General features: G+C 41.6%; 2 protein-coding genes across 6 annotated transcripts in view; one reads left to right on the top strand and one right to left on the bottom strand.

Annotated features, from left to right (window-relative positions):
* The window catches only part of LRRTM3 (leucine rich repeat transmembrane neuronal 3), a 77,373-nt gene extending 65,648 nt beyond the window's left edge, over positions 1 to 11,725 (bottom strand). Inside the window, exons 1-2 of one of the 3 annotated variants that reach the window (XM_042033405.1) lie at positions 11,246 to 11,725; positions 9,393 to 10,924 (exon numbers count right to left, since the gene is read on the bottom strand). In XM_042033405.1, coding sequence (XP_041889339.1) covers positions 9,393 to 10,924; positions 11,246 to 11,249 — 1,536 coding nt within the window. In that variant the 5' untranslated portion in view covers positions 11,250 to 11,725. The other 2 variants (XM_042033404.1, XM_042033403.1) reach the window with 2 other exon arrangements.
* The window catches only part of CTNNA3 (catenin alpha 3), a 432,189-nt gene that overhangs the window by 174,730 nt on the left and 229,969 nt on the right, over positions 1 to 27,490 (top strand). The gene's annotated exons all lie outside the window — the stretch shown is intronic.

Here is a 27,490-nt window from a genome sequence, read left to right as displayed (position 1 = left end):
TCCATCTCTCTTGGAAATGCCTTTCAAGCCTCAGATGTGTACACGAGCACATCTACATGCAAAGAAGATTATTTTGATATCCTTCTCTGTTGATACTGGGGTGTTGACATAAATGTGGGACACTTTGAGAATATGAACTGGATGGAAGCAATGAGTACTTGTAATAAATTCTCACTACAGACTCTGCAGTAGCATTTTCTTTTCATCATCTCATTAACGACTTTGAGCCATTAACAGCTTCAAGTGCTGAGTAAGGATTTACATTTAATTTAAGTCTTCTGTTCTTAGCTGACAAAATGTATTTTACACACTTGATGGATGTAATTAGTGTGATGAGGCTTTAAAAGAAATTGGCTTGGTTAAATTTAGAATTTGCCATGTCAGTTTATACATAAAGCCAAAGCATACATATGAGTAGTTCCGTGGCTTTGTTAAAACACATTTTATTAGTATTACTGATAGATAGATATTTTTAATTTATGATACTGATACAGTCCAAATCCAACATGCTTTCAGATTTGGCAGCACAATCCATTACGTTATGATTTCAAATTATTTTATACTGTTCTTGCACATCAGAACTTACCATTATGTGCTATGGCTACAGACAAACTATCCTTTGGATAACAAGGAACTGTGCATAACTGCTTAATTTCCTGTGCTTTACTAAGCTTTCATAAAAGCAGACCTCCATGCTGGACTTGAGTACCTGTAAACTGAGGGCAACTGCACTGCACTCACACTCCCTTTTCCCTGCAACGTTACTGCTTTCTGCTCAGCCTGGGTCAGTGTTCAGGATTCTCATTTGGAATGCTCTCCCTCATATTTTCTGTGATGACTTGCTCACTAAAAAAATGAAGCACTTGTTTGTGCTGCGAGCATCAGCAGGGATGGGTAGAAGGTGTTGTCCAGTACCATGTGTGCTTGGAGTAAATCTGTTCTTTAATGAAGGACAAGTTTCTGCCTGGTAATTGGAGCTCCTGAACTCAGGTAATAATATTGCTGGGTTTTGCTGCAGGCCCGCATTTTGTATCAGTAATGTAACCGGGAGCTGTTGTTAAAGATAAATTAAAGTAGGGACAACTAAGCATTTAGTTCCCAGAGTGGAGAGCCTGTTCATGCTATGTGCAAGGAGCAGTTCCCAGACAGGTTTCCATCCCCATCTGGAAGGATCCTGTGTTGGAAGGAGGATAGTAAGTGTATTACACTGTGAGTCACAGCCGTGAGAGCACATGGAATGAATTTCTGAATTGGAGATGGCTGTGATGTGCAGTGTGGATGTGTCTGGGTAGCTCAGGGTGTTTCAGGAGAAGCTGGCTGCTCTGGAGCAGGGTGGAATGAAGCTGCACTGCTCTGAGGATATGACTCATATCGCAGATGGCTGCAAGGCTAATGCTGGCATCTGAAAGTGTCAGATTACAAGTAATAGTGCACTGCTAACAGAACTCTGATGTGCTGGAATGGTTATTTGATGTTACTCTTTTTTGAAGAGGAAGGGATGATCCTTTTCTCATACTTTGGCTAAATATTTTTGTTTAAGGTTACTATGATTGTTATTAGTGAGGAACGTGGGGAATAAACTCTTCTAGCTAAAAAAACCCCAGACTTGAGAATCTGTAGCTGTTTTTTAAAGTGAACCATAGTTAATTATTTTCTGAGACAAGTTCACTGTAACTGCGTGCCAGGAATTAGTGTCAGTCCTTTGTGTAGCAGGTCAGAAGGCAGCTCCCCAGGAAACACCCTTTTTCAATGTGCAGCCTTCCCAGTGTTACTGAGGTAGGTCTGCCCCAGCTGCACCTCACGGAGGTACAGCTGCTTCCTTTCCTTGCAAGAGAACTTGCCAAAATCTCTGGGGAGGTAATTTTTTAGAGAAGCTCCATGGAGCTGGCCAGAGCACTTTGTAGACCCTTGATTCTTGTTCAGATTTCCAGTTCTGGGGACAAATCTGGAGGAGATAATGTTCTGTCACAAAGGTTAAGTGCTCTACTGGTGCAACAAATGGGTGAGATTTGGGTGTTTAAATTCCCATTTGCAGGTTTGAAAACCTTTGCTGTAGTCTGTTTTAAAATAAACAGCATAATCTATAGGAGACTGAGAAAAGAGTTACAGCATACTAATTAAGATGAAGTCTGAAGTGTTTTTCTGTTTGACTCCAGTCTGCTTTTTATAAACTGTGTTCCCTTTCTCTGCTTTTATCACCTGCAGCTTTTGCACAACTTCGCACAGGCCAAATAGATGCTTCTGCAATGTTAAACAATGTGTTTAACATAGAAAAGCAAACGAGACAATGTGTATGCTAGAATATACATTATGGAGTCTGTATTTTTGGAACGAAAAATCCATTTATGATGATTGTATTTTCAGTGGATTTGTATGACTAATGTATTACTATTGCTTATTATCAACACTGGAGCAAAAAATGTGTTCAGTCTTCACAGCTCCTTCATCTACAGCTGTTTGTAATCTTGAGGGCAGTGAAGGGAAGAGCTACCAAGGCAGTTGGGATGCCCAGCTTTCACTGGAGATCCTGGCTTGCATCTTTGAATGTTTGGTGCACCTCTTCTCCTGAGTTACAGCTGAACCAGGAAGCGGATGGTAATCTCATTGCATTAGTTTGGAGTCTGTCTGTGAGTTTTGCAGCCTTTAAGGAACTGGAAAATACAAGTTCCCAAAAAAAACCAGAACCATGAATTCTACAGTGCTATTTATTCTAACACTAGTTAAAGGACGGGCATTCAAACATTCAGTAAGTTGTTCCTGACCATAAAAGGCACATGTAAGAGCCAACAGCATAAGCTAGGATTTGTCATGAAGCACAAAATAAATGCCAGGAGGATGCGCTCAGCTAGAATAATGTACCTGTTACCTGTTAGCAGTATCTTACCATTTCTACAGGTGTGGTAAATAATAATGTAAGAAAGAACAAAATAATAAAATGGAATATGTTTAGATTTTTTCCAATACCAGCTCAGTCCCACAGCTTTTGAAAGTATGTGTTATGTTATAGGAAGGTATTTTCTTCCTTTCATTTAGTAAGGTGTGAAAGAGAAGAGAAGGTTTATATTTGATGTCTGAAGATGCCCAGAACCTGACAGTAGCAATTTAAAAAACCCTAGATGTTTAAAGAGATGTTCTAAGAGATGCAGAAATGTTTATTTGACATTCCATTTTTGTCTATCTATCTATCTATCTATCATTTTGTATCTTTTAAATCCAGATTTTTGAGTTCTGGAAAAGCTGAGTGACCCTTCCTGACATTTTACTAGTACTGTAAGCCACATTGCAGTCCTTTCCCTGAGTTTTTTTCTTTTTTCATCTCTCAGTATAATTATGGACATGAACAGAAGTGCCCATGAAAATGCAGTGTTTTCTTATGATTAATACACCACACTGTGGGATAGAGCGCCAGGATAATCCTTGGCAAGTACAGGGGCTACTGCTGGATTTCAGGTGACAGTAACTAAAAAGGCTGAGTTCATGGTGGCAGCTTCTGCAGGCTGCTGCCACTATCACTGCAGTTAGGTTTGCTTTCTTCTGGCACTAAGGAATTAGGGTCCTGAGAGACTGACCTGGCTAGTTAGTGGGTTTGTTCGTCTGGGGAGGAAAAGGGTTTGCACACAGAACTGAGCCGATGATTTCCTCTCAGTGGTGTAGTGAAGCACTAAACCTTGTAATGCATTTCTGTCCTGGTTTGGTGGGTAAGTAGGTGAGTAATTACGTTATTTTGGTTTTCACATGTCCTTACAGTGTATTAGTAGGCTCTGGCTGTCACAAAACGCTTGGAAATTAGCAAGGTTAAAGTGTAATTATGAAGTCATATGTGGTCTCAATGCGGTGTTGGAGAAATAGAAATTCTGAATAAAAAGGTACTGCCTACCTGCAAATCTTTTATGATGTTTGTGCTCATTCTAAATGAGATTTGCAGGTTCTCTGGTAGGTAGAATGTTGGCCATCATCTCACAGCTAATTGTCCCAGAGAGTCTTGGATAAAATCCTTTTTATTACGTTATGACCTCCTTGGTGATCTGTTCATAGCTGTTGAGCTCAGTCACTTTTTACTGCTTGTGTGCTCTGCTGTGCTCTGTTGGAGGTGATGCCAGGGAAGAGTTTGACTTTAACCCTGCCAATCACATCACAACCACATTCTGTCCCACTGTGATGCCACCCACTCTCAAAAGCCTCGCTAGGAGTGAAAAGCAAGGCACCAGAGCATGGACTGATAGATGACTTCCCAATGCACCTAAAAACATCGAAAGTTAGAATTACAACTGTATTTCCTCCAGTGTGGAGTGAAATGAGGTTCTGTGCACCTTCTTAGGGGCAATGAAATCTGAAGCCTATCAGCAGAGCTGTAATCCTGACTTCATTGTCTTACCTCCTTCACTGTGGTTTAAAATCGTGCCAGTAACATTGGCACAGAGTTACTGAGACCTAATGTAGTTGCAGCAAAACGTGCCAGAGGTTTTGCCCAAGCAAATATGCTGCATATTCATGTCATGTTTCCTGTTGTGTGACTTTAATATTGTTTGTGAATTTGATCTTTCATCATTTGCCTCTTGTGTCTTTGTACATTTTGTGTTTTTGAGAAGAAGCTCTTACTTTGACTTGTTCCCAGGTGGTGAGTTGCCCTTCCTTTTCATGTCTAGTAATACCTGTCTAATAATATCTTTCTCATTATTATAAAAATAAACTAAAAAAAATTTTTTTTTAGTCTTCTGTTGTTAGGAAGTTGAATGAGTTGTTTGTGGCCTGAGTGTATTTTCTAGTCTAGTAAAGTGGTGTTTTATAAATAATTAGTTCTATATCAGTGGCCACAAACTTGTTAGAGCTCCTACCCTTGCTTACTTGTATGCTCCTTGCCTTTTGCTGGCAGTAGTGACTCACACACTGGATAGACCATTTCCTGCCAGCTTTCATCTACTTTTATTTTCTCCATGTATTCACTACATTCAGGTTATGGCTCCTGTACACAGATCCAGTTGAGTACTCGGTATTTTGCGAGGGCTTGATGCTACTGCTGTGTGATACAGAAGGATGCAAAGGGAAAAGGCAAACACATCTCTGTGAATTGATATATGCAGGAGATAGCCGTGATTAAGCTCCCTACCCACTGGATGTCACTATTGTTCCACAGAAATTCATCCATGGAATATTTATCTAGCGTTGAGGGCTGACAGCAAAGACCATTTGCTTGCAGCAAACTGAAAATTTCTAATTGTGTTTGCAGGAATATTGTACATTTATGTTCATTTTGCAATTGAATTTTATATCAAGGTTCACCATTTCATAGTAATAAGAAAAGAGAGCACTGCTAAACCTTCAGCTGTGATGACTGTGGAAGTGCAGATAGCGAGTCATGAAAACCAGCCAGCAGAGAAGCTTGCAGTCATTATACTCAAGCCACTTGTTCTCATTATTATTCTCTAACTCTGCAGTTGCTGGAGGTAATCTCAACACAGTGAATGAACATTACCAGTCTCCTCAAATTTGCTTAGTACATCAGTTATTTTGTTTTTCCGAAGATGTGCATTCTGTGTGGTTTATTACTCTGAAATGGCACTTGACTATTCCAAGAGCTAAGTCGTTCAGAGGCCAAGTAATCCACTGGCGAGGATGTCTTGGTGTGAGGGGACTGGATTACACTCCCAGTACTCAGCTGCTGTGTGATCCAACAAGTTACCTCAAATCAGTCGTGTCTGTTTTGCATGATCTTGCAACATCTCTTGTAAACAATGAATATTAAGAGATTGTTGAAAGGTGTTTCTACAGTGTCTCACAGAGGAAGTCCTGACTGCCTTTAAAATTTTGGGGTGCTACAATAAAATGAAGCAGTCTGGTGATTCCACCTAATATTTGTCTCAACACCTTTAAAATAAATGTAGACTGCAAAACCAATGGAAATGACAATGGGCATGGAATAACCCTGCACTTTGTCTGCATCTTGAAAAGCCTTGGCTTCAGTGATAGCCCCAGAACACCATACATGACTCAGGAAAAGGAATAGTAAATTACTAAGAATCCCAAAAACGTACAGCAAAACAAGCTCCCAACACCTTCAAAACCTATTGCTGCTCTCCTGAAATTGGAATATGTAGGTGATATCAGCTCCATTAAGGAAGAGCCGGGTCATTGGAGGCATTCAGTAACATCTCCTTCCTCAACTTAGTGCCTAAAATGCTTGTGTGAAGGCTCACAGGTTTGTGAGAGGCATCATAGCTGCTGTGGCTCTTACTTTGACATCTTCTGAGGATTCCTTGGCATCACCCCAGGAAGGTTTTAACAGTTTTGTGAGAGACTAGCACCAAACCATCCAAAACCTGAGACAAAGTGGGATCAGGATTTTAGATACTGGAAAGAAGCAAAGGAGACATTTCTTTGCTGGAACCTTTGAGGCTTCAGCACTTCATTTGTATCCAGGAGAGGGGCATCCTTTCACAGGGATTAAAAGCTGCTCAGCTAACACCAAGTAATTCCCACAAGATTATTAGAATTTGTGACTCTGGTGGCCTTGCCACCCAAAACAAGTCACTTCCTGGAGTATTTTATTTGACAGTGCTGAGGCTCAGTTTAGCTGAGTTCATGTGGTTTTGCCCACATGAAAGCAGGGGGTTCATAATGTGTTCTAAGGTGTTGAGCTGGTTTTGTTTTCTAAACCATAGGCACTAAAGTGGGATTTAGGACCTTGGCTCACAGGCCTTGTGAGAAGGTTCAGAGTTACACTGGGCATGTTTTTTGTGTGGTCAGTGGCTTCATTACCAATGACAATGACACACATTGACCTGTGTGTGTGGTATGTGTTTGGGAATACCTGCAGCTGGAGTTTTTCAGGCAAGGAATGAATTAGTTGATCTGAGCATGTCTGTGCATGGACTGGTCTTATTTTCTTTTTCATGCCTATAGTTAAATATTTTTCAAAGGGAGCTAGTGATGATTTTACAGGTATCGCTTTCTGAAGGAGGTTGTGGGTTGGTTCTTTTTGACTAGTTGTGTTTAGAACAAGGCATTAAAGAAACACAAAAGAAAGCATATAAACTCCATCTCAATTATAGACAACTCTCGCAATCACAGTCCATTAAGAAGTTTTAGAAGATGTATTGAATATTTTTGAATAACAAAAATTCTAAAGTAATAGTATGAAATTATTTTCTGATTGCAGTTAGCACTCCTAAAACTAAATATCAAAATATAAATTTTTTTTAATATGTGTTTATATTTGTACACACATACACACTTGTATGTATGTATATATGAACATCATATGTTTTGGACCAAATCTCTTGTGTTTTGGCTGTGCCTGATGTTAGTCACCACTGCAGAGATGAAAGCCTCTGAAGTACAGGGATGGTTCTTAACACAAAGTTTATAGCAAACTCTAATCCTTCAGTACAGACAATAACCAAGACCTGCTGGTAGAAAACTGAAAGCTATCTCTAGTAGCTAAGATAATTAAATGTGTATTGACTTTTTAATAGCAGCTTCCAAGGTACAACTCAGGTGCAGCTCTGCTGTGCTGCTGAAGTGCCTCAAGCACTTGCACTGTTAATGGTGTGGGGTCCTTGTGCTCAGGGAAATGGGGTCTCTGTTGCAGAGCTCAGTACAGTCTCAAGCTCCCACCCTCAGCTATTTCCTCACTACAGTTCCTGAAAATGAGAATGGTTTCATTATATGAAAAAAACCTCAAACCAACCCTTCAAGTGTATTAGTTCTTCTAAGAGATGTTTCTAGCTTTGTTTTCATTGTATCAAGCATTTTTCAAGGTGATTGTCTGTGTTTGGGTTTTTTCCAGTAACAATTCAGGAAAGCCTTCTGCTAAGGTTTTGCTTTTTCTAATCTGCTGCAGTGAAACTGCTTTGTAGAAACATTCCCTCCCAAGTGATTGAAGATGTGCAGTTTACTAAGCCAAATCAAGTTGCAAAATAGAGATAATTAAATTACTGACTTGCTTCTATAAAGGTGCTGCTGTATTATTTCATACCTTCCCTTCCTGATAATCAAAATAAGAGGTATGATTTATTTGCAAATATGGGAGGTATTATATTCTTCTGCAACCAACAAAATATGTGATTTTGGGAGAAAGAAGGCAGAGAATAGCTGGGTTACTAATCTGTATTTTGCCCAGAACCACTGGTGGATGACTGGACATTAAAACTGAGTATCTGTGAATTCTGTAATGTCATTAGGGTTTTGGTAAGAGAAAAAAATAATTTGTCATGGATTTATATAAAAGGATTTTTGGGTGCACTCCTCTCAGATCAGTGAGTAACCAGGTTTCTCTGAAAGCTCTTTGCAGCTGTGGTATGTCTAAAATGCACAGTCTTTGGCATTTTAAGTAACGAAGCTTTATTTAGTTATTAGAGGGACACTGTGCAAAACATAACACACAACCTTAGCAAGCCTAGCCCAGCAAATAAACAGAAATGGAAGAAAATGACAGCTTTTAATGGTTTCCTCAGCTACATTAATGCCTTTGACAGTCTTGAAAAGAGAATTCCTAATGAGAGCTGAAACAAATGTGTGCAGGAAGTGGTCTTGCTTTTGCTGCTGCACATTTGGGTTCCTCTAATTGCATCAATAAGGAATTTCTGCTCCTCATCTAATGAATGCCTTTTGACTACTTTCTGAAAGGCAACTGGCTGTAGGGGTAAACACTGGCACCTTTTGTATGAAGTCACATAAACAGGTTTCAATTGCTAGCTATCAGCCCTGGAAACACTGTGTTTATAATGCAGTACAGTAAATCCCACTGTACCTTTTTATTTTTAATTTTTTATTAAGCCTAGGTTTCCCTCTGCTTTGCGTCTGGTATGATACCTCATATCCTGAGGGTGCTTTTTAGTCTCTCTTGCGTTGGGCAGCAATCAGGCATTTTTTCAGAGCTGTTCCTGCACCATCTCTCTCCTCAGACAACTCAGAATTCATATGATGCTACAATACCTGGGTCTTTACTTCATTCTGGGTTCAAAAAGTGAGTTTGAGAGCAAGGACTGGGGTTGGGGAGACAGAGGGGGACACTCTGAGTTTGATTATTTTTTTTCATTGTTGTCATTTTTCTCCCTAAACAGAGGCACAGTTGGTGCAGGTGCAGTGGATTACTTATGAAAGAAGTTTTCTATTTAAAAACAAGAGAGACTTTAATGAAATCAGTAGAGGGTTTGTACAATAGGTATTGTATTAAACCAGAGCTCAGGCTTCACATTGATTGCGGTATTTAAATTTCAATGAGTTGATTATGTATGAGAGTAAAATGACCAGTATTATGAATGTACAAAAAAGAGACATGGAAGAGCTGTGCCAGAAAAGTGAGAAAAACGTTCCCTTTATAGTCCCTAGAGTTCAATAAAGCACCACTATTTCCCAGCTTTTAAAAGCTCTTTTATCACAATGGTTCATACCTCGCATTCCCTGGAGCCTGATTTGTTATACGTGCAGGGTCCTGTTCCATTCAGCAGCATCTCACTGGTTTCAGTGTTGGTAGGTTTGTAATCTACATAAAATTCCTGTGTGCTTGGAGTCATTTGCTTCAGCGACTGTCTTTTCTTTTTCCTGTGCCTTCTCATGAGAGAGCGCTGCTGCAGCTGCTTCATGCTGGCAGGGTAACGCTTCCATGACACATAGATCACCAGCAGGATCACCAGCACAGACAGGAAAAGAGCCACGCTGCCTGCTATGATTTTATGGAAGGAGATGTGTTCTGTGTCGTGCTCGGGCTCGGAGCTGGATTCGGTGGCTCCAATAGTTGGGGGCAGAGGGGGCTTGCTGTCATGTTTAGGCCTGGTGAGTTTTGGTTTAAACGTTGGCTTTGGGAGAGCTCGTGCTAGTTCAAACCTTTCCGTGGTACTCTTGCCACAGATGCTGTAGTTTTTCACTGCATCAATAACATTCACCCCTTGCAGCTCTTTGGGGCTGGCACAAATAATTGTATTTTCCCTCAACCCTTTAAAACTTTTAAGCCAGTTTACCAGAGAGCAAATGTTTCTACTGCATTCCCATATATTCCCGGCAAGGCTGATGTCATTGAGAGATATCCAAGAATCCAAAATTTCTTGACCAATAAATGTGAGCTTGTTTGAATCCAGGTTGAGGCGCTGTAAATTGGGCACACACTGAAAAACACTGGGTCCACTGAAAGCTTCTATTTCATTGCCAGATAAATCAAGTCTTTGTAATGAGCTCCAGGTCCAGGACATAGTTTGTCCTATCACACTGATTTTATTCCACTGTAAATAAAGGTTTTGAAGGCTGACTAGCCTTGGAAAAAGTGCCAGGTTGAGCTTAGAAAATTGATTGTGCTCCAGATGAAGCTCTTTCAGTCTGATCATACCTGCAAAGACATTCCTTGCTAAACTTCGGATGCGATTATAACCCAGGTCCAAGAGTTCAAGGTTCCTACAATCTTGAAATATTCGAACAGGGATGGTTCGTAGGGAATTGGACCGCAAATGTAAACTCAGCAGCTTCCTTAAGCCCCTGAACTGTTCAGATCCCAGAGACTGCAGCTGATTGTATGACAGATCCAAATTCCGGAGATTTGTCACAGGTCTGAAGGTATTATTAAGAAAATAGGAGATTCTGTTGGAACTCAAGATCAACTCTTTTAGTCTGCGTATTCCACTGAAAGCATTTTCGTCAATATTGCTGATGTGGTTATGGTCTAAATAGAGCCAGGTGAGTTGATTAAGACCTTTAAATTGATTGTATTTTAGTTTTTGGAGGCTGTTATATCGAAGGGACAAACCTAAACAACCAGCAGATATACTTGAGGGAATCTCCTGCAATTTCTGAGATTCACAATATACCATTTTGCCTTCACACCTACAGCCCTTAGGGCATCCTCGTTCAGCAGAAGAAAGCATTGTCAGTAATACAGTAGGGGCTATTACCAGAGCTACAGCTGATCCGCTCAGTAGCCTAATTACATTGAAACCTGGAAATAAAAACAACTTAGAAAAGTTATCCCCCCACACATCAGTCATTTCTTTCAATCATGCTAAAATCTTTTACTTCAACAATCATTTACAAAGCCCTAGCTCAACTCGGCTACTTTTCACATTGGGTTTTTTTTACTCAGCTTTTTTTTTCTTTTAAGAACACCCTGATATAAGTACTGAAAAACAGTTGGGTAAAAGGTGTAATCCCTAAGTCATTTAATAACATAACACATCAAGGTAAGTCTATGGAGTAATTAAAGCACAGGCTATGCAGTAACTATGAACTATAAATTAAAAAGATAACATGAAAAACATACCCATCCTTTGTGGTGTTCAAAGGTCGTCCTTAGGTCTTTTGTTTTTTGCTTAGTGTGCCACAAGCATGGCAGCCCCTGTCAGCTGCACTGTAGTGAGTCAGGGCTCGCTGACACCCAGGAAGAAAAATTGGACCCCTTGGGAGATGGACCGATTTTGGAACATTATTCTTTGCCAGCCGTGCAGAACACTCCAAGAATAAATCAATCCCAACACCGCATTCGCAGCAAAATGTCAGATTCTTCCTAGGTAATAGGATCTTCATGGATATTACGGTTTTGCATCTTTCTAGTTAAGAACCTGGCTTTTAAAACGTTGCTTTATAGGAGAGCATGTTGGTCGGTGCTGCCCGCAGCGCTCAGCTCTGGGAGCTGCCACCCCTGTACTCCATGGGCCAGCGGCTCGCTGGCGGCGCGGCCGGCCGGGCGCGGCAGGTGCGGGGAGCCCGGCCCGGGACGCGGCTCCGGCACTGCCGCGCTCGCATGCCGAGAGCTCCGGCCGACTGTGGCGGGCTGGCGCCGGGCGCAGCCTTATGTAAAGCTGCCCCCAGCGGCAGCAGCACCGCGGGCATGTGCAGTGCCTGCCTTCCCTTGCAAATGAGCGAGCTCTCCGGGGAGAGCGGGCGCTGCTCGCCGCCGCTGCTCCCTGCGCAGTGGGCAGCTCCGTGTGCGCTGCCGAGGGTGCCGCACTACCCAGACCCTCTCTGTGTGGTTGTGAGAGCTGCCCTGTATCCCTGAGCTTAACAGCTCAGCGGCAACTGCTGAGACTTTCGTCTCAAGGACTGACGTGACATTTGTAGGACATAGATACAAATTTTTGGTCCGAAGGATTTTTTTTCTTACTACATTGGACATGTGTTCATATAACCTTTTAGCAATCACTATTTTTCAGTGAAATATCAGGCTCCTCAGTGTGTATCTTATCAAGTGCTTTAGTTTTAGACACTATATTTTACAACGTGAAAAATGGTTTTGGAGCTGACATTTTGCCTTTTTGCTTTCTTCTTCTCTGTTAACAGGCACAGTGCCAGGAGGTTAGAAGAGAGTACTGTGCTCATTTATTTTCCAACTTGCTGTCACTTTGTTCCACAACACTAACACTTCAACCACAGGCTTCCAGAACCTTTACAACATAGCGACTAAGCAGCTTGGTGTAGTACCTTAATGAGGTGAATTGTTTTTACTGTCACTTAGGACATGGACAAGAGTTTATGTGAAGGTACAATAATGTAGAGGTTTTTATATGTGCAATGCTCAACAGTCCTCATATATCACCAAGAGAGCCACCTTTTCTTTCCTGAGTTTTCCCTCTTCCCTGCATGCTGTAGGGAAACAACACATCCTCTCATCTGGGCAGAGCAAGGGTAAGATGGTGTTACAGCAAGTATACCATGCTGGCAGTCTTCCTTCACCAAGAAATATGTGATCACAGATGATGGTGGGGAAGTGGAAAATCCTGGCTCTTTGTCATGCAGGAATAGGCAGAAGGCTGAAGAGAAGTGTACTGCTCCTTGGAAGAGAAGTGCGGAGTGCAGTCCTCAGATGCAGCCAGACAGTGCTGAGAACTGCTTTGCCTTTCTGGGGCAGAATCCTTAGCCTTGCAATAATGTGCTCTGTTTTTGCCCTTATTATTTACTGCCGTGAGAATAGAATAACTTAAAATGAGGTGAAACTTAAAATTTTCCAGGCATTAAAATGCCACCTTTGTTAGTGCTTAGGCTGTGAATGACTTCAAGTTTACAGTAATCCCACTAATATTAACGCACCAAACCAGAGTCCCCAAATGAGGAGCGCAGCCATTCCTGCCTAACAGCTATGAACATCCTTCATGTCAGAAACATATTCCTGCGTCATGGCACATTCTGTGAGAATTCTTCCCTTTGGGACAGATTGGTGGAGAGGGAAAGGGTTAATTGATCCATTAATCTCTGTCAGCATCACCATCTCCCCTTGTCTGCTACAGCTTGTTTGGGGCTCTGCAATCCGGTCTGTAGGGTCGAGGAGCCAGCGACAAACTGCAGAGTGCACTGGGAACTGGGCTGTTCTGCTGACAGCAGTGTCACGTGCCAGTCTGGTGTCCGGGTATAGGCTTTCCATCACTGCCTTGGGGTGTCTCTGTTCTTGATGGAGCAGGAAGAAGACAGTTCAGACCTCTGGTAAGTCAATTTGTCTTTTGGAACTGCTGCTCTTCCTCTCTTGACAGTACATGTCTGTGAGAAGCAAACTCTTTATTGAAATGAATCTTTTAGGTTCCTAAACTTAAATGGTCTGAAATTAGGTCTGAATCTTCACCTGGTTCAAGCACAGTGTGTAAAACTCCAAGAACATCCAGATCCTTTCTCCTGAAGAATTGGTGCTACTTAGCGTACAGATGGCACTCAGCCTTCTTCCCAAACTTTGTCTGTTCTCTGGCTTTTCCTTTTTTTGTTTCTCTCCCTCCTCCACCTTGGTTATGGACTTAACAAGTAACTTCCTGGCCACCATGAGTCAGCAGAGCTTCAGCAGCTTTCCTAGGGTTTTAATAATTGCCAATATACTGGACTAATAAGAGGGAACAGCCACTCTGTTACCAAGAGTTATTTTCATTTTTCTGAAAGGGGTGAGACATCAAGAGATGAACAGAGAGAGCATCAAATCTATGTTAATGGATTGCCAAATTGAATTTTCTTTACTGAAATCCTTTTTGAATTACACAAGCAGGAAAAGTGCCAGAGTCTGATAAACAGTTTTTTAAAATTACATTTCTGTATCTTTATACAGCAGAGTAAGTTCTTCTCCAATTGTGGAAATAAAGCTCCTAGTATGAAACAAATCCCAGTATGAAACATTTCTTACAAAATTTCAGACTGGTCTGGCCATATAAAGGATGAAAAAAAGAGAATTAAGTTAAAGCTGTATTTTACATAAGAAGATACCTTTGCCTTGTATCAGCTACACCTTGTCTGTCAGTGCAACCCCACTGCATAACCATTCAACTCATGGAACAGGAAACAAGACCTTGAGGCCCAAGTGGTTAGCTTCTCCTATGGAGAAGCTACAGATAGTTTCCATTAGAACTAATCCCATAACTCCTGAGTGCCCAAAACCCAGGAGTTTGCTGACGCGTTGGTGTGAATTTAACTTGTGCTCTGTGTGAGTTCCTGTGCATTCATTCTGCAGGATGCTTGCTGTAGGCACAGGGCATTGTAAGCTCACCTCTGTGTTAAGCCCTGCAGTTCCCAGTCAGGAGCAGGAGGGAGAAAGCGACTGAAGTCTCAGTGACTTCATGCTGATGGAACATTAGTGCTCAGGAACAATGTTAATCCATCTGCCTGAGAGAAAAGTGTTTTAGCCAATTCTGCAAAGAAAAACTTCTTAAGAAAAATATTTTATTTATTTGTGTAGTCTTGAACACAAAGTTCAAGTCTGTGTTTTGGGATTTCATCCTTAAACGTAAACTGAGATACCACAGAACCTGAGATGCTCATAAGTTTTAAGTTTTACTATACCATGATCACTCTAATGTTTTTTCTTGTGCTTTTTCTGAGGGGGAAATGGCATAGATCAGGAAATACATTGGCAGATGCGTTATTACATATGCCTTAACATTCATCCAGATGAAAAGAGATGTGTTGGGCAGAGCCTGTGATGAACACATAGTTTTCTTCATCTACATGACAGAGAAATTCAAAGTTGTTTGGAAATTATGCACTGTCCTAAAGTAGCGATGGTCCAGATTTTTCTCTTGGTGCTAAATTTTCCAGTAAGTTTTCTATCTGGATATTTATTCTATATTGATTTCACTGCTATCTGATTGTGTAATAATTTGCCTTGATTCAATTTCATGTTTGATTTTGGTTTTGCTTATGTAGTTAAATTCGAGTGTGTTTGCTTTTTCCATTCATTCTGGCTGAGTTCTCTATGCCTAACTGCAACTTCCCTATGGAAAGCTTAGTATGAACTGCAGCCAAAATAGTAAATGGTGAAACAAAAGGTGCCATTCACTGTGAAAGCCTGTTCCTCTACAGAGCTGGTTTGGAATTGAAACATTTCACAGAGAAACGGGGAAACAGCAAATTGTGCATTTTTCAGGATTATGAGAAGGCACCTGTAATGGCCAGGTACATCTGTTTTCTAAGTACATTTGAAAAGGGGAGTGACAGAATTATCAGGTTTCAGTAGAATGGGGGTGAGGGGCAGGGAAAGGATGTAAACTTCCCAGGGTGTAAGAAACCAGGTGCTAGTGGGATTCCATGCCAATCACTCAAAAGCCTTCTCCTGTTCTGTCACATGGTTCACCTTAGCCTTCCTCAGGATATTCTATGCTTACTCTTTAAATCCATTTAACGATGATGTTACAGAGAAGAGAAGAGAAAAAATTTTAAAGGTTTCTGTTACTCCCATGAGAAGTACATTCAGGAATGCAGTCTGAGCTTTTCTAGACACAGTGCATGATGTTCATAGTGCGCAAACTTTGGAATTCAGACCAGACCAGAATACAGCATTTTTCTGCTCATAGACAGAGTTCTTGGGTCTGGGAGTGCCTTGTTGTGTGAATCACACATCCCTTTGGGGAGCTGTAGTTAGCAAGTGCCACACTGTGTTCTTTTTGGGTTTATGAAGTGACACTGTGTGTCATTCCCTTGACTTTATTTCCCTATAAAGAAGCCAGGAGTCAGCTGGGTTAGCAGTAGTAGCTTGCTCTAAATGGTACTGTAGTGTGCTATCACTGTATCGTTTAGAGAGATAAGTCTAATAAAATGTGTTTGCAATTTTTGAGCCGGTGATTAAATGAACCTGCTGTTCCATGAGGATCAGATTAGAGCTGGGGGCGTACAACTCCCAGTGTAAATATCAGAGCGTGGGACGGCAGAGGGAAACTCAGGATGCAGCATTTGCTGAAGGCAGACATAAGGAAAGGGAAGTGTGGGAAAGCCAGGTTCAAGGAACATGCAGGCAAGGGAAATCGAGGCAACAGAGAATGTTCAGAAAAAATAGGGAAAGAGGATTGAGAGTAGAGAAGATCTTATCCCAGGAGTTGATCTGTACTGCCCTAAAGGACCATGGTGGTAAATGGTAGGTAGGGGAGATGGCTAAATGAAAATATTCCCTTGCTCTTCTGCTAGGAACAACTAGCTTTGCAAGGCGTCTCCCAGCCTTTGTGAGGATGAAAGGATCAAATGTTTCACACTGATAAGCTGAAGGAGTGTAGGAGCCAGTGCCTCCCGTAATGTGGGATAGCTTGCAGAGGACACCAGGGACACATCTGTCAGTGTGTGTGCCCACAGGGTCTCCTCAGGGCCCTGTCCCAGGGCCACTCAGGCTATTGCTTTCCTCACACGCAGTTACACACTGTTGGGTAAGGAAGCTTTTCCAGCTGAGCACTTCTGTTTAAGTCTTAGCATTGTGGACAGGGGCCTCTGCACTGCCCCGGGGCAGGTGAGGCTTCACACAAACCTTTGTTCATGGCACCCACTGCCTGCATTTTTCTGGATCTGATCATAAGTCCTTTATCCGTAATAGGCATTGGACACACAATTGTTCCTCAGCAGGCTTTTTGTGCTATGGTTTTGAAGCTGTTTGAGGGCAAGCAGCCTGTGCTTCAGTCTTGTCCTCCAGACACACGACATGAAATGCAAAGCTATCATTTTACTTACTCTCTGAAATTGATATGACCACTTCTGTTTCAATGGATTTAGTGTTGATCTATTCAGGCTTATCCTGCAGCATCTTCCTGGAAAGTTGAGTAGAAGCAGCAGAAAGTGCTGGAGGATGAATGATCATCACAGAAGTAGAAATTAGTTATATCTTCCACATAGTGCTTCAACCTGCAGAGTATGAACGATCCCCACCATAAGTGCCCTGGAGATGTGTAGGGGTGAAATGCAAGGCCGTGTTGGTGTTCTCTGCTTGTGATTCTGCCTGCAGTCTCTGTGAAGATGCCAGAGAGATTAGGTTAGAATAAACCCAGGCTTCCCACTCTTCCATAGGCCAGGATGCCATTGCTGGAAGAATGCCTACTGTCTGATTGTCCAGACAGCACTTCCAGGGTTTGTGTGGCCTGAGTATTGAGAGAGCCTTAGGTATCACCATGAAGTGTGCTTTGTCTGGGAAGAATGATTTGTCTCTGTCTTGGTTTAAAAGACAAATGTCTGCCAAGGAAGGTGGAAACCTTCCTGGAATGGAAAGATAACTCTTCCCTTTGAAAATTACGGGACTTCCAAGCAAAAGTATGGGAAAAGGAATAACAGTTCTTGACTAGAATATATGTATGTAACAAGACAGAACGACAACAACAAGGACAATAAAACCCCCAGTAATGGCCTTTCCCCACGCGTTAGGCGCTTTCCCCTCTGGTGTAGTTGGGGCCACAGCCGGCAGGGGCCCTGCTGGCTCCGTGTGAGGCAGAGGGGCCGCGGTGACTCCCTCATGGCTTCAGGGGCAGCCAGTGCGAGCCCTGAGGCCTCCGGGGTAATGGGGGCCCCGGGAAGAGAGAGCTGAGGTGTGTGGGGTTCGCTTTCCCCAGACGCTCATGTGTACGGTGTGAGTATCCCGGCCATGGCAGCCGCCGAGGTTCCAGTCAGCAGTAGGGACCCTCTCTCCGGAGACACGGAGGAGGTGGGGGCCCGGCTTCCCCTGAAACACTCGCGGAGATGGTGAGGGTCTTCCGGCGCTGGTGGGTGCTGAAAAGTCCCTGTCAACCGGCAGCTGGGACCCCCTATCCCTCCTGCAAGCAGCGGGCTCACCTGCGGGCAGCAAGGAGAGCTCCGAGCAGCACCGAGCCCCTCAGCAGGACAAATCCAGCACCAGAAACCGCCCGAACTGCCCCGCTCTCCGCACAGCCAGCGTGTTCCCCCTCAGCTAAGCGAGTGCCCAACCCCCGTTTTCCCCTTCCTGGAAGATTTCAGTGGAATGCGAGAACCATTGGCCAGATCTTTTGTATCGGAATTGCTGACTATTCGTTTCCCGGGAGTCAACCTCCTCTCTTCACGGCGTCTTTTTTTTCAGGTGACAAATGGGAGAAGATTCACTGAAAAATCAGTGAAAGGATTCACTGGGAAAAACCCAAAGCCCACAACAGTCTCCTGGGGTAGCTGACTTGGGCCTTGCTAGAACAGTTCTGTGTGTGCGTCGGGGGCGGACTGTGAGGGATGGCAGATGAACTTCCCGGGCAGCCAGATTTAAGTAGACATCTCATAGAACAGTTTTGTTCATGGAGAAGTCTACAAGGGCTGGGACATCAGTGTAGAGGCATTGCGTAACTGAATCCAAGCAGAGCTGCTGCCTGGCCCCGAGGAAAAGCAGTAATCCTGACAGTGTCCAGTTCTGGCCAGAGGGAAAGGAGTGAGCTCTGAGCACGTGCTGTCATGTTGGTAAGAACAGGAACGGGAACGTTTGGCTAAAGACGAGGTGGTGGTAGCGTCAGCCATGTGGCCGTTTGGACAGTTTCGTTTTTCACCAAGCCTTAGACTTTTTCAGTGTTCCATGTGTATGTGTAGTTAAAACCCTCAGGGCTGGCCTTCCATTCTCAGCTGTTCCCTCTGCCCTCATGCCTTTGCCGGTAGCTGCTCCTTTTTAACTCCTACCCTTTGCGTACCTCTCTGAGGGATTAGTATTTGTCATTTGCACATCACGGAGCACAAACAGATAGTGCATGTTCACACATTTCTTAGGAATTTCAGACCTGTTCCCTGCCATGCATTTAACTCTGTGGGGCTCCAGATGAAGCTGCCTTGATACCTCGCTGTGTGCTGAGGCTGTAGAATTAATTATTATTCCAGGTCAGCCCTGGAATATCTGTGGGCTGCAGTGGCTCCTTTACTGTTGGAGGAATGCAGCTGGCAAGAACTTTCATTATAGGAAACCCATGACATCCACATCATATCAAAAACCATTATAAGTGTTTTCCAAACTTGAGCTTTTTTTCTAATTTTTCTTGGGTCTCGATATCTTCACTTATGAGAGAGGAATCATGACATTTAATTATTCTATAAGCTTATCAGCATAATAGATGATTTGCTTGACTTTTTGTCTGACACTAGTTATATTCAAACATATATCCTTTCCATCAGTTCAGCTGTCTGTTCCTTTTTGGAATTCCAACACAGGTTATTCTGTATCTCCTGTAATTTTTATTGCTTGTTATGGGTATCATTTATTTTGATGCCTTTTTTTTGAGCTAGAGTGGCTAAATAGCAGAATTCCATGTGAGGACAATGTAGTTGTCAAATATATAAATACAGACTTCTTTTTAAAATTATCTCTTATCTGTGGTTAATAAATTTACCAATGTCTGTTCACTTACAGAACCTTTCTAACGTTACAAGAATACCATTTTGAAAATGACTTTAATAGCTGCTGAATATTACCTTTAATTTTCTGTATAAAAATTGTGACTAACATATTTTTAGCTTCTTGAAACAAAAGAAGAAACATAGCATTTCTTAGCATCAGACCTAAACTAGCAGAAGACATTTATTGGTGTACTTCCTAGTCCTACTGCTCTTCAGCATAAGCAGGCATACAGGGGGCAGGAGGGCAGAGTAGCATGGTTTCATTTGACCTGTTGAAATATTCTAAAATAATTTCCAGTTTCTCCTTTCACTTGCTTATGCATGAAAAACTCCACAGAGAAAAAAGCATTCCAGCTATCCTCTGTTAGGACTCCTGCCTGGACTTCAGTGTGGTGTTCTGAGGCTGTGATTTCCAGTCCAAAGACAGTGATGTGTTATTATACAGCATTAGTAACATTTTGAAGAGAAAACTAATCATGACAGTTGAGCAGATTTGCAACTGAAAGAGAAAAACATGAACAAAGTTAAGAAGCATATAATTGTGCTCATTCCCACCGTGACTAGCATAGAAATGATTTATTCCAAGTGGCTGCAGTTGCATGCTTAGTCACTTCCTTGCCTGGCTTCAGCCTAATGCTGTTTTCTGCCATTTTCCTGCAAAAAAATGTTTGTTCTCTTTTTCATTGAAAGTTTCAGATTTTTTAGCTTTTAATAATTCAGTCAAGTCTTTTTCAATTAAACAAGCTGTGGCAGCTTGTAGATATTCCAGCTTTGGTAGCCTGGTGTTCCTGAGAAGGCTCAAAATGTTAATTATACTGACAGTCTTAGTTAACCAGCCTGTAATCAGCTGCTGCTTAGGCAGGGGTCACTCACCCAGGCCAGTAATGGTGGACTAGAACTTTATGATTTAAAAGAAAATAAAATACATGCAGGTATGTTTTGACTGTTCCATTCTGTATTTGCTCTCCTTCTTTGTCTTTTCCCATTGGGGTATCTGGCAGGCAGAGCTCTGAAGAATGTGATTTAAATGACCTATTAGCTCGTCTTCTCATGTCTACCCAGGATAATTGTCTTAAATTAAATGTGATTAAATAAAAAAATAACTATACAACCAAACCCCAGCATGTTTGGATGATTTCAAAAAGTGCAACAGACTCCCATAAAATCAATTTAAAAAACCCCCAAACCTAGGTACCTGTATATTTATTTTGGATTCTGTGACAAAATACTCTACTGTTTATTAAAACTAAGTGTCTTTTACCCAATGGACATGACAGCAAACAAATGACAAACCAACTCAAAGCGACTCAGTATGTGTGTAAAACAGTAAATATCTGCAAACTGATAATTGCTGATGGACCAAAATGCTGAAGGGTAGAGGAGAGGAAGCTGACATGAAGAGAAGAATTGGAGTTTTCACTCTTTCTTCTCTTTCTTGCAACAATATTAGGGTAGGCATGTTGTATTTCTGGATTTTATAAATCCTTCTATCCAGTGTTCTGTATCTCCTAAGTAGGTAAGAGTCTTAAAAGCACCTTTTCCTCTTGCAGCTTAGTTGCATACAGAAGTGGTTAGAAAGCAAGAAATGCTGCAGTTGATAACCAGGTAGAGGCTGTGGCCAGCCCATGTAGTGGAGACACAGGACAGCTGAGCCTGAGTGAGTCTACAGCTTCATTTTGTGTCCCTGAATGGTAACAGGAACTGGCAGAAAACAGAAACACTCACAGACTTGGACTCAGTTTTAAAACCAAACATTTTGCCTCCAGGCAGACGGGAAGCAGGGGCACCTCTATCCATGTGGTCTTAAAGGGAACCTCTTTTGTCACAGACACATGCAAGGAAGATCTTCTGTGTGTGTCATAGGGGAATGGAGAGGCTGCTTGCTTTGGTCTTCCAGCATATGTTTGTGTCATCATTTATCTGGGATTTAGACAGATTGATCGGACTGAAATCCAGAGCAGGAATAGACATGTGCCAATATAATTAACACAACAAAAACACTTCCTGTGGCCATTTCTGGTGCTCTGGGTCGAGCCGTTTCCTGTATTCCTTTGTAATTCTGTAAACTTCTAGGAAAGGGATGTGCTTTATTCTATCAATGTAGGACTAAAAAGAACCCAAATCTTAGGATAACTATGTGCAGATGTAATATACAGAACAACTGTAAAGAGAGCGGTGCTACAATGTTATTTAGTTTGAAATTCATAAGAAAGATGGAAAAGAAGAACTTTTCAGGGAAAGCCAAATATACCTTTGGTTTTTTCTTTACATCACCAGTATGTCTCATTTCAGCTGTATAGTTTAGTTCATACTATGATAATTGAACCCACAATACAATGCCTGAGGGACTCCCAAGGTGATGTGCCCTGGTTCTGTTCGAGTGCATAAACAGTTCACACAGGGTATTTAGTAAAAGCTAAAAGACATGAAAATCTCATGTTTCAATGTAAAAGCCAGACAGTAACTAACTGGTGTTAGGAAAAGAAAAAACCAAGGTATGGCCACATTACTGAATAAGAGCTGTCTCTTATGAAGATCTTTGCAGTTTCCTTTCAAATACCCAGGAGTTGCCACTCCAAGACACAAAGGTGGAAGAGATCCAGTGCTCTTATCTGACCTAGCAATTTCAATGTTCTTGGTGCTATTTGAACTCAAGTAGAGATACGCTGTTGGAATTGAGATATTTGTAAACGGATAAGTCTTGGAGTTGTATCAGAACACCACTGCCTCAGAGCATTTCCAAAAAGAAAACTATAAATGTCCTTGAATGCATTTGCTCCTTACATAAATACCATGGTATTTGGAATTCTGGATCAGATACTTGCTGATCAAAAGATTAACATTTTAAAGAAGTCAGTACATTCATATGTAAAGACCAGGATTTAAAATTTCACCCTTTCATAAACACAGAAACATGAGAGAAAGAGTGAGTGCCAGGCTCTGTAACAGTTGAGCTGCAGACTTCTTAATTTTCATAAAACAAAGTTTTACCCAAATCCAGCTTTAGAAAAGGTAATAACTGTTATTACAAAAAGAAAAGGTAATAACTGTTATTCGCAAAGTCCAAATCTGCTTGTGATGGTTTCTGTACCTTTAGTGAGAACTGTAGCAGCCTCCTTCTGTCATTGCCCATTACTGATGTGGTGGGAATTGCCATAGTACAGAAAAACTTCAAACTTGGATCTTCTGCCTGAAAAAAGTTGCTGTAAATTGCATCAGGGATGCCAAGAATGAGAGAACTCCTACTCTTAGTGTAGGGTTTTTTTCAGTCAAATGACTTAACTGCTGACAGTATTAATTATCATGAGTGTGGTTCAGTTGCAGAATTTCACAATGGGAGAGGATTCACCATTGGTGTATTTCTCTCTCTTTTAAAATATTATTTTAAATTTCAGATCATATAATGAACTAATACAATATGTTGCATGCAAAGATAAGGACTGGAGAGTTGCTGATCTTTTCAAGTCTGTCAAAATTAGCCTCTTAAATGTTCAGCATTTAATTTGATAGGTATGCCAGTGACCTTTCTTCTGTTGCTGTTCTTTTTCTCAGCTACTGGAAGTACTTTATGACTATTTTATTTTTTTATTTTCAAGTACTTCTCTAGGACATTTGTATTCTTTGCTTAGGTTGTCACTTACCTGCTATTTTTTACTTTAGGCCACTTGCAGCAAAAATGTATGAAATGCCTCATGTCCCACTGTGTCTACAATGTATTTGAAAAAGAGTAAATGCTTTTAGTGCTTTAAGGGTTTACAGCCTCTGCCACGTTTTGCTGCTGTTTGTCTTTTGCATTCTGCACAATTTGCTTGGCGCTGCACGCTGATGCCTTGTCAGAGGCTGGCTCCAAGTGTTGTGTGTGTCCGTGCTGCCTTATTTGAAGACTCCTTTGCCAGCAGCAGCAAAGGAGTCTGCTTTGTTTCAGTTCCCATTCTTTTCATTGTTATCATTCAGGAAAGGCAGAAACCACATATGAAAGCATTTATGAATTCATTAGAGCTTCTCATGTTCTCAAACACAGATGAATTTAAAAATTATGGAGAGCTTTACACATCGTTATATGGAGTGATGCACTATTTCAACACTTTCCAGGAGTGCTGATGAACAGGAATAGTAGTGGGTTGGATAGGGATGTGTAGGGCAGAGCAGCAGTGTCCTCCCGCACCTATGGATATGTGTGTCAGTGGTCATTAGTAGGAACTTTTTGATCAAGTTTCATGGTTTAACATAACAGTTACTGGCTGTACATTTTCCTGATTTTTGTTCCTTATGGAATTAATTACTGTCTCTGCTTGTCTCTAATTTGTATTTTACATTATTAGAACAGAGGTCAGAGGTAAATCTTCCATGTAGTCACTGTTTGGGTAGGTTTACTCCTGCTATTCATCTATCACATTTTATACTGATTCCATTCATGCACTTTGAATTTGAGCATAATAACTCCCTAAGAGCTTTGAGTATGCATTAGACATGCTTGTGTCTGCTGTAGGTAGTGTCTTTAGAAGATTGGTAAAATCTGAAATGCAAATACTCTGTTTTCTTGGAGTCTAAGACTATAGGAGTTGTTGCTGGCTTTGAAACAAAATGAATAAATGGGAACTCACTATAAAGTGCTGCTGCCTCTCCTGAGTTTTGCCATTACCTTTGTTTAATGGAATAGGTTTTGATATCCATCAAGCAGCTGTATTGGCTTCTCATTCTCTTTACTTCCTCATGAAAGGGAATTATTTCATGTGATGAAAAAGCAGTACGACTGTCTGTTAAATGCAGTCTGCTTGCTGAAGTCAGGAGCCATGAAAACACCACACAGTTGAAATGTTCTTGGCTCTGGTACCACAAGGGGTGTATCTTGTTTAGTCTAAACATACTGGCATGAAAGATGTTCTTCTCTTGTAGGTAGCTGCCCCTCATGCTGTTGAATGTCTTCATGTAGGGTTAGGGAGGCAGGCTTTAACATTGTGTCTCCAATTTGCATCTTAATTAACTTGGAACTGAAGCAGATAACTTACGTGATATTCCAAAGGGGAGATTTTGTGTCCCATTATTCTGGATTACTATTCCATGGGGAAATAGATCGAGATAGCCAGATCATCACCACCTTGTGAAAAGTCCCCCATGCACCGGTAGAAGCTCTTGTTTGCAAGGTTCATTTCTGCAGAGTAGATGAGAATATAGGATGTCACGTTTCACCTTTCTCTGCCCGTTCTTGGTCCCACAATTAAAGGTCAGTTTAAGTTGTGCATATTCACCCAGATTGCACCGGTGTGTGAGTAGTTCCCGTGTGTGTGTATCCGTGTACCGGTATCAGTTTGTCGGGTACCTGCCTTCAGGCTCATTGCAGCCTCATGACAGTGGTGTTCTGTGATGTGAGGTGTTTTCTTTCTCCCTATTCGGTCCATTAATCAATATATAAGTCCAAGTTGAATCACTTCGTAAGACACAAAGTAATTAAACATCCACATGATATTTAATACAGGAGTTTTACTATAGCAGACACAGGATGTGTTTTGATTTGTGGACGATTGTTGCAAAATGTAATTGCACTGCAAAAAGATTACAAGGGAAATGAAATAATCCTTTTATCCAGGTCCTTGTCATTCCCATTTAGTTACAGCCGAAACAATAATGGATGCTTCTGATGCAAGTCCATAGGGACAGATGGGACCCACCCAGGGGTACTGAGGGAGCCAGCAGAGGTGCTCCCCAAGCCCCTTTCCATCATTTCCCAGCGGTCCTGGCTAACTGGGGAGGTCACAGGTGACTGGAGCTTGGCCAGTGGGACACCCATCTATGAGAAGGGCTGGGAGCATCCAGGGAACTACAGGAACTACAGGCCTGGCAGGTGTGAGGTTCAACAAGACCAAGTGCTTGCATTACAACACCCCCCTGCTTTCATATCTGGGATCTTCAGAGCTTTATAATTAGACAAACATGTTTTGAATGAGTTAAGGGGGAAAAAAAGATAACAGCTTTAGTTTAAGGCACTGAATGGTTAACCTTCCTTCTCTTATTTCTTCTCTGCCAGATAAAACTCCCACCACTTCAGTGTTGCCATGCAATAAATTTGTTTTGTTGGATTTTTTCCCTGCTTTGACTTCATGATTCATTGAGATCAAACATGTGTTAAACTGCACTTTTAAAATTTCCGTTTATTATTTTTCTATGCTTGGTATTTTGAGGGCTGCTTGAGAAAGTTGACTTGTTTTTTCACTAGGCTAATCCTAAGTAATATTTTCTACAATTAATTTTATTGAAAGAAATGCAAGTTTCAAAAATGTTGTTTTGTGTTTTTCAGGTTGTTTTTTTTTTTTTGGTAGATGACAGGCAAAGGAATGTATTTGCTATTGAGCTTGCATGAATACTCAGGACATCTACCATGAAATGCTCCTCTCCTCAGGTTTTTTTTTTTGTTTGTTTGTTTTTTTCTGTCTTGGGTAGAGTTTTTTTTAAATTGTTTTTCTATTCTGCTCCTTCTCCATGGCTGCACCCAAACCATCTCGCCTTAAGAGCCCTAATCAGCTTCCTTGGGGTAAAGAATGGCACAGAGTAAGCAAAGAACAGCTGTACTGAGAGGGATCAAAGGAGGGTGGCTGGCATAAAGGAGTTCTGGATTGTAGGCATTGTGGAATTAGGGTAGAAGAACGTAAATCCAGATACTAGGAAGGCAAAAGCATAGGAGACAGGAAAGAGAAAGGAGACTGCTGGATCTAGAAGGGTGTTTTTGGAAGTAAGCAAAAGCAGGACCTCTGATAGTAAAAACAGAAATCCACTTCTTTAGCACCAAGAAGTCATGATTGCTTTAATTGTAATCAGCTTTAATGAAAAAGCCTGGTTGTTGTAAATGAGAAACTGAGGCAGTTTAGGGCAGAATGTTAGGAGGGGACTCTGTCAGGGTTTGCAGCATGAGGGGAAAATTCTTGCAAGGATTAAAATTGTAATAACTCTGAAATAGGCGCCTCCAGGAAGGGATGAGAGCTGTGGAGAAGGTTGTGGTATTGAATTGGCTTGGAGACTTCTTGGATATTAGAACAGGGAAGGAAGAGATTTGCAAAACAAATGGGTTTGTGACAAGGCACAGATCTCAGAAAATACTGTCTGGTCAGCTTAAACTGAGACTCTGTTTTCAGATAGACACAAACAAAAGGCTGTTTGCACACTTTGGAAAGGCTCAAGGCACTTCCTAATTGTCTTTCATTTTATATATGTCTACAGGATCTCTGATATTTTGATAGAAGGACTCTCCATTTATTAGACCAGTGCCAGGATCCAGGTAGTACACAAGTATCAGTGTCAGCTCCTGTCCTTGGGACTCAGTGACCCCATGCACCATGACAGACTGGGGGTAGAGTGGCTGGAAAACTGCCTGGTGGGAAGGGACCTGGGGTTTATCCTTTGGACCTCACCACCTCTTGGGAGTAAAGCATTTGTCCTGGTGGGGACAGACAGTCACAGTAATGTGGTTACCTTATTTATCGTAGGTTAAAAGTGCACTTGGGGGAAGTTGTCACTTCCCAGGGAGTTGGTGGAGGGAGTCCTTGGTGTACAGGAAGCCTGTTGGTGTATGGGAGTTCTTGGATGGATTTGACTCAGGAAATGTTCTCACATGGTTGCTGCAATGAGCTGGCAATGGCTAATGTTGCACTTCCATGCAGCCCAAATCCAGCTGTGTTCTGTTGCCAGACATTTAACCAAGTCTAAAAATTTGATAGTTTAGTATTCTATTCATAATTTCTCCTGAACACACCACAGCTGGTATGATTGTTGTATAATAATTGAGGTGGATGTGTTTGGTATTCTCAGATACTCCCTGGTTGTTGATTAGGGCTTTTATGTAACACAGACTACAGAATAGGTTCTGATGGCCTTTCCCTGTTGGGAGGTTATGCAATCTTTCAGTTTAATGAAACCATTTGGGTATACTGAATAAGAGAAAATCAATTTTTGAGGTATTGATTGCAACAAAATTTAAAAGGTC

This window comes from Corvus kubaryi, unplaced genomic scaffold, assembly GCF_017639235.1.
Source record: "Corvus kubaryi isolate FWS band 111438036 unplaced genomic scaffold, C.kubaryi_AGA036_p1.0 37357, whole genome shotgun sequence".
Taxonomy (NCBI): Eukaryota; Metazoa; Chordata; class Aves; order Passeriformes; family Corvidae; genus Corvus; species Corvus kubaryi.
Note: the sequence above shows the minus strand (reverse complement) of the source record. Positions and strands in the feature narration are given on the sequence as shown.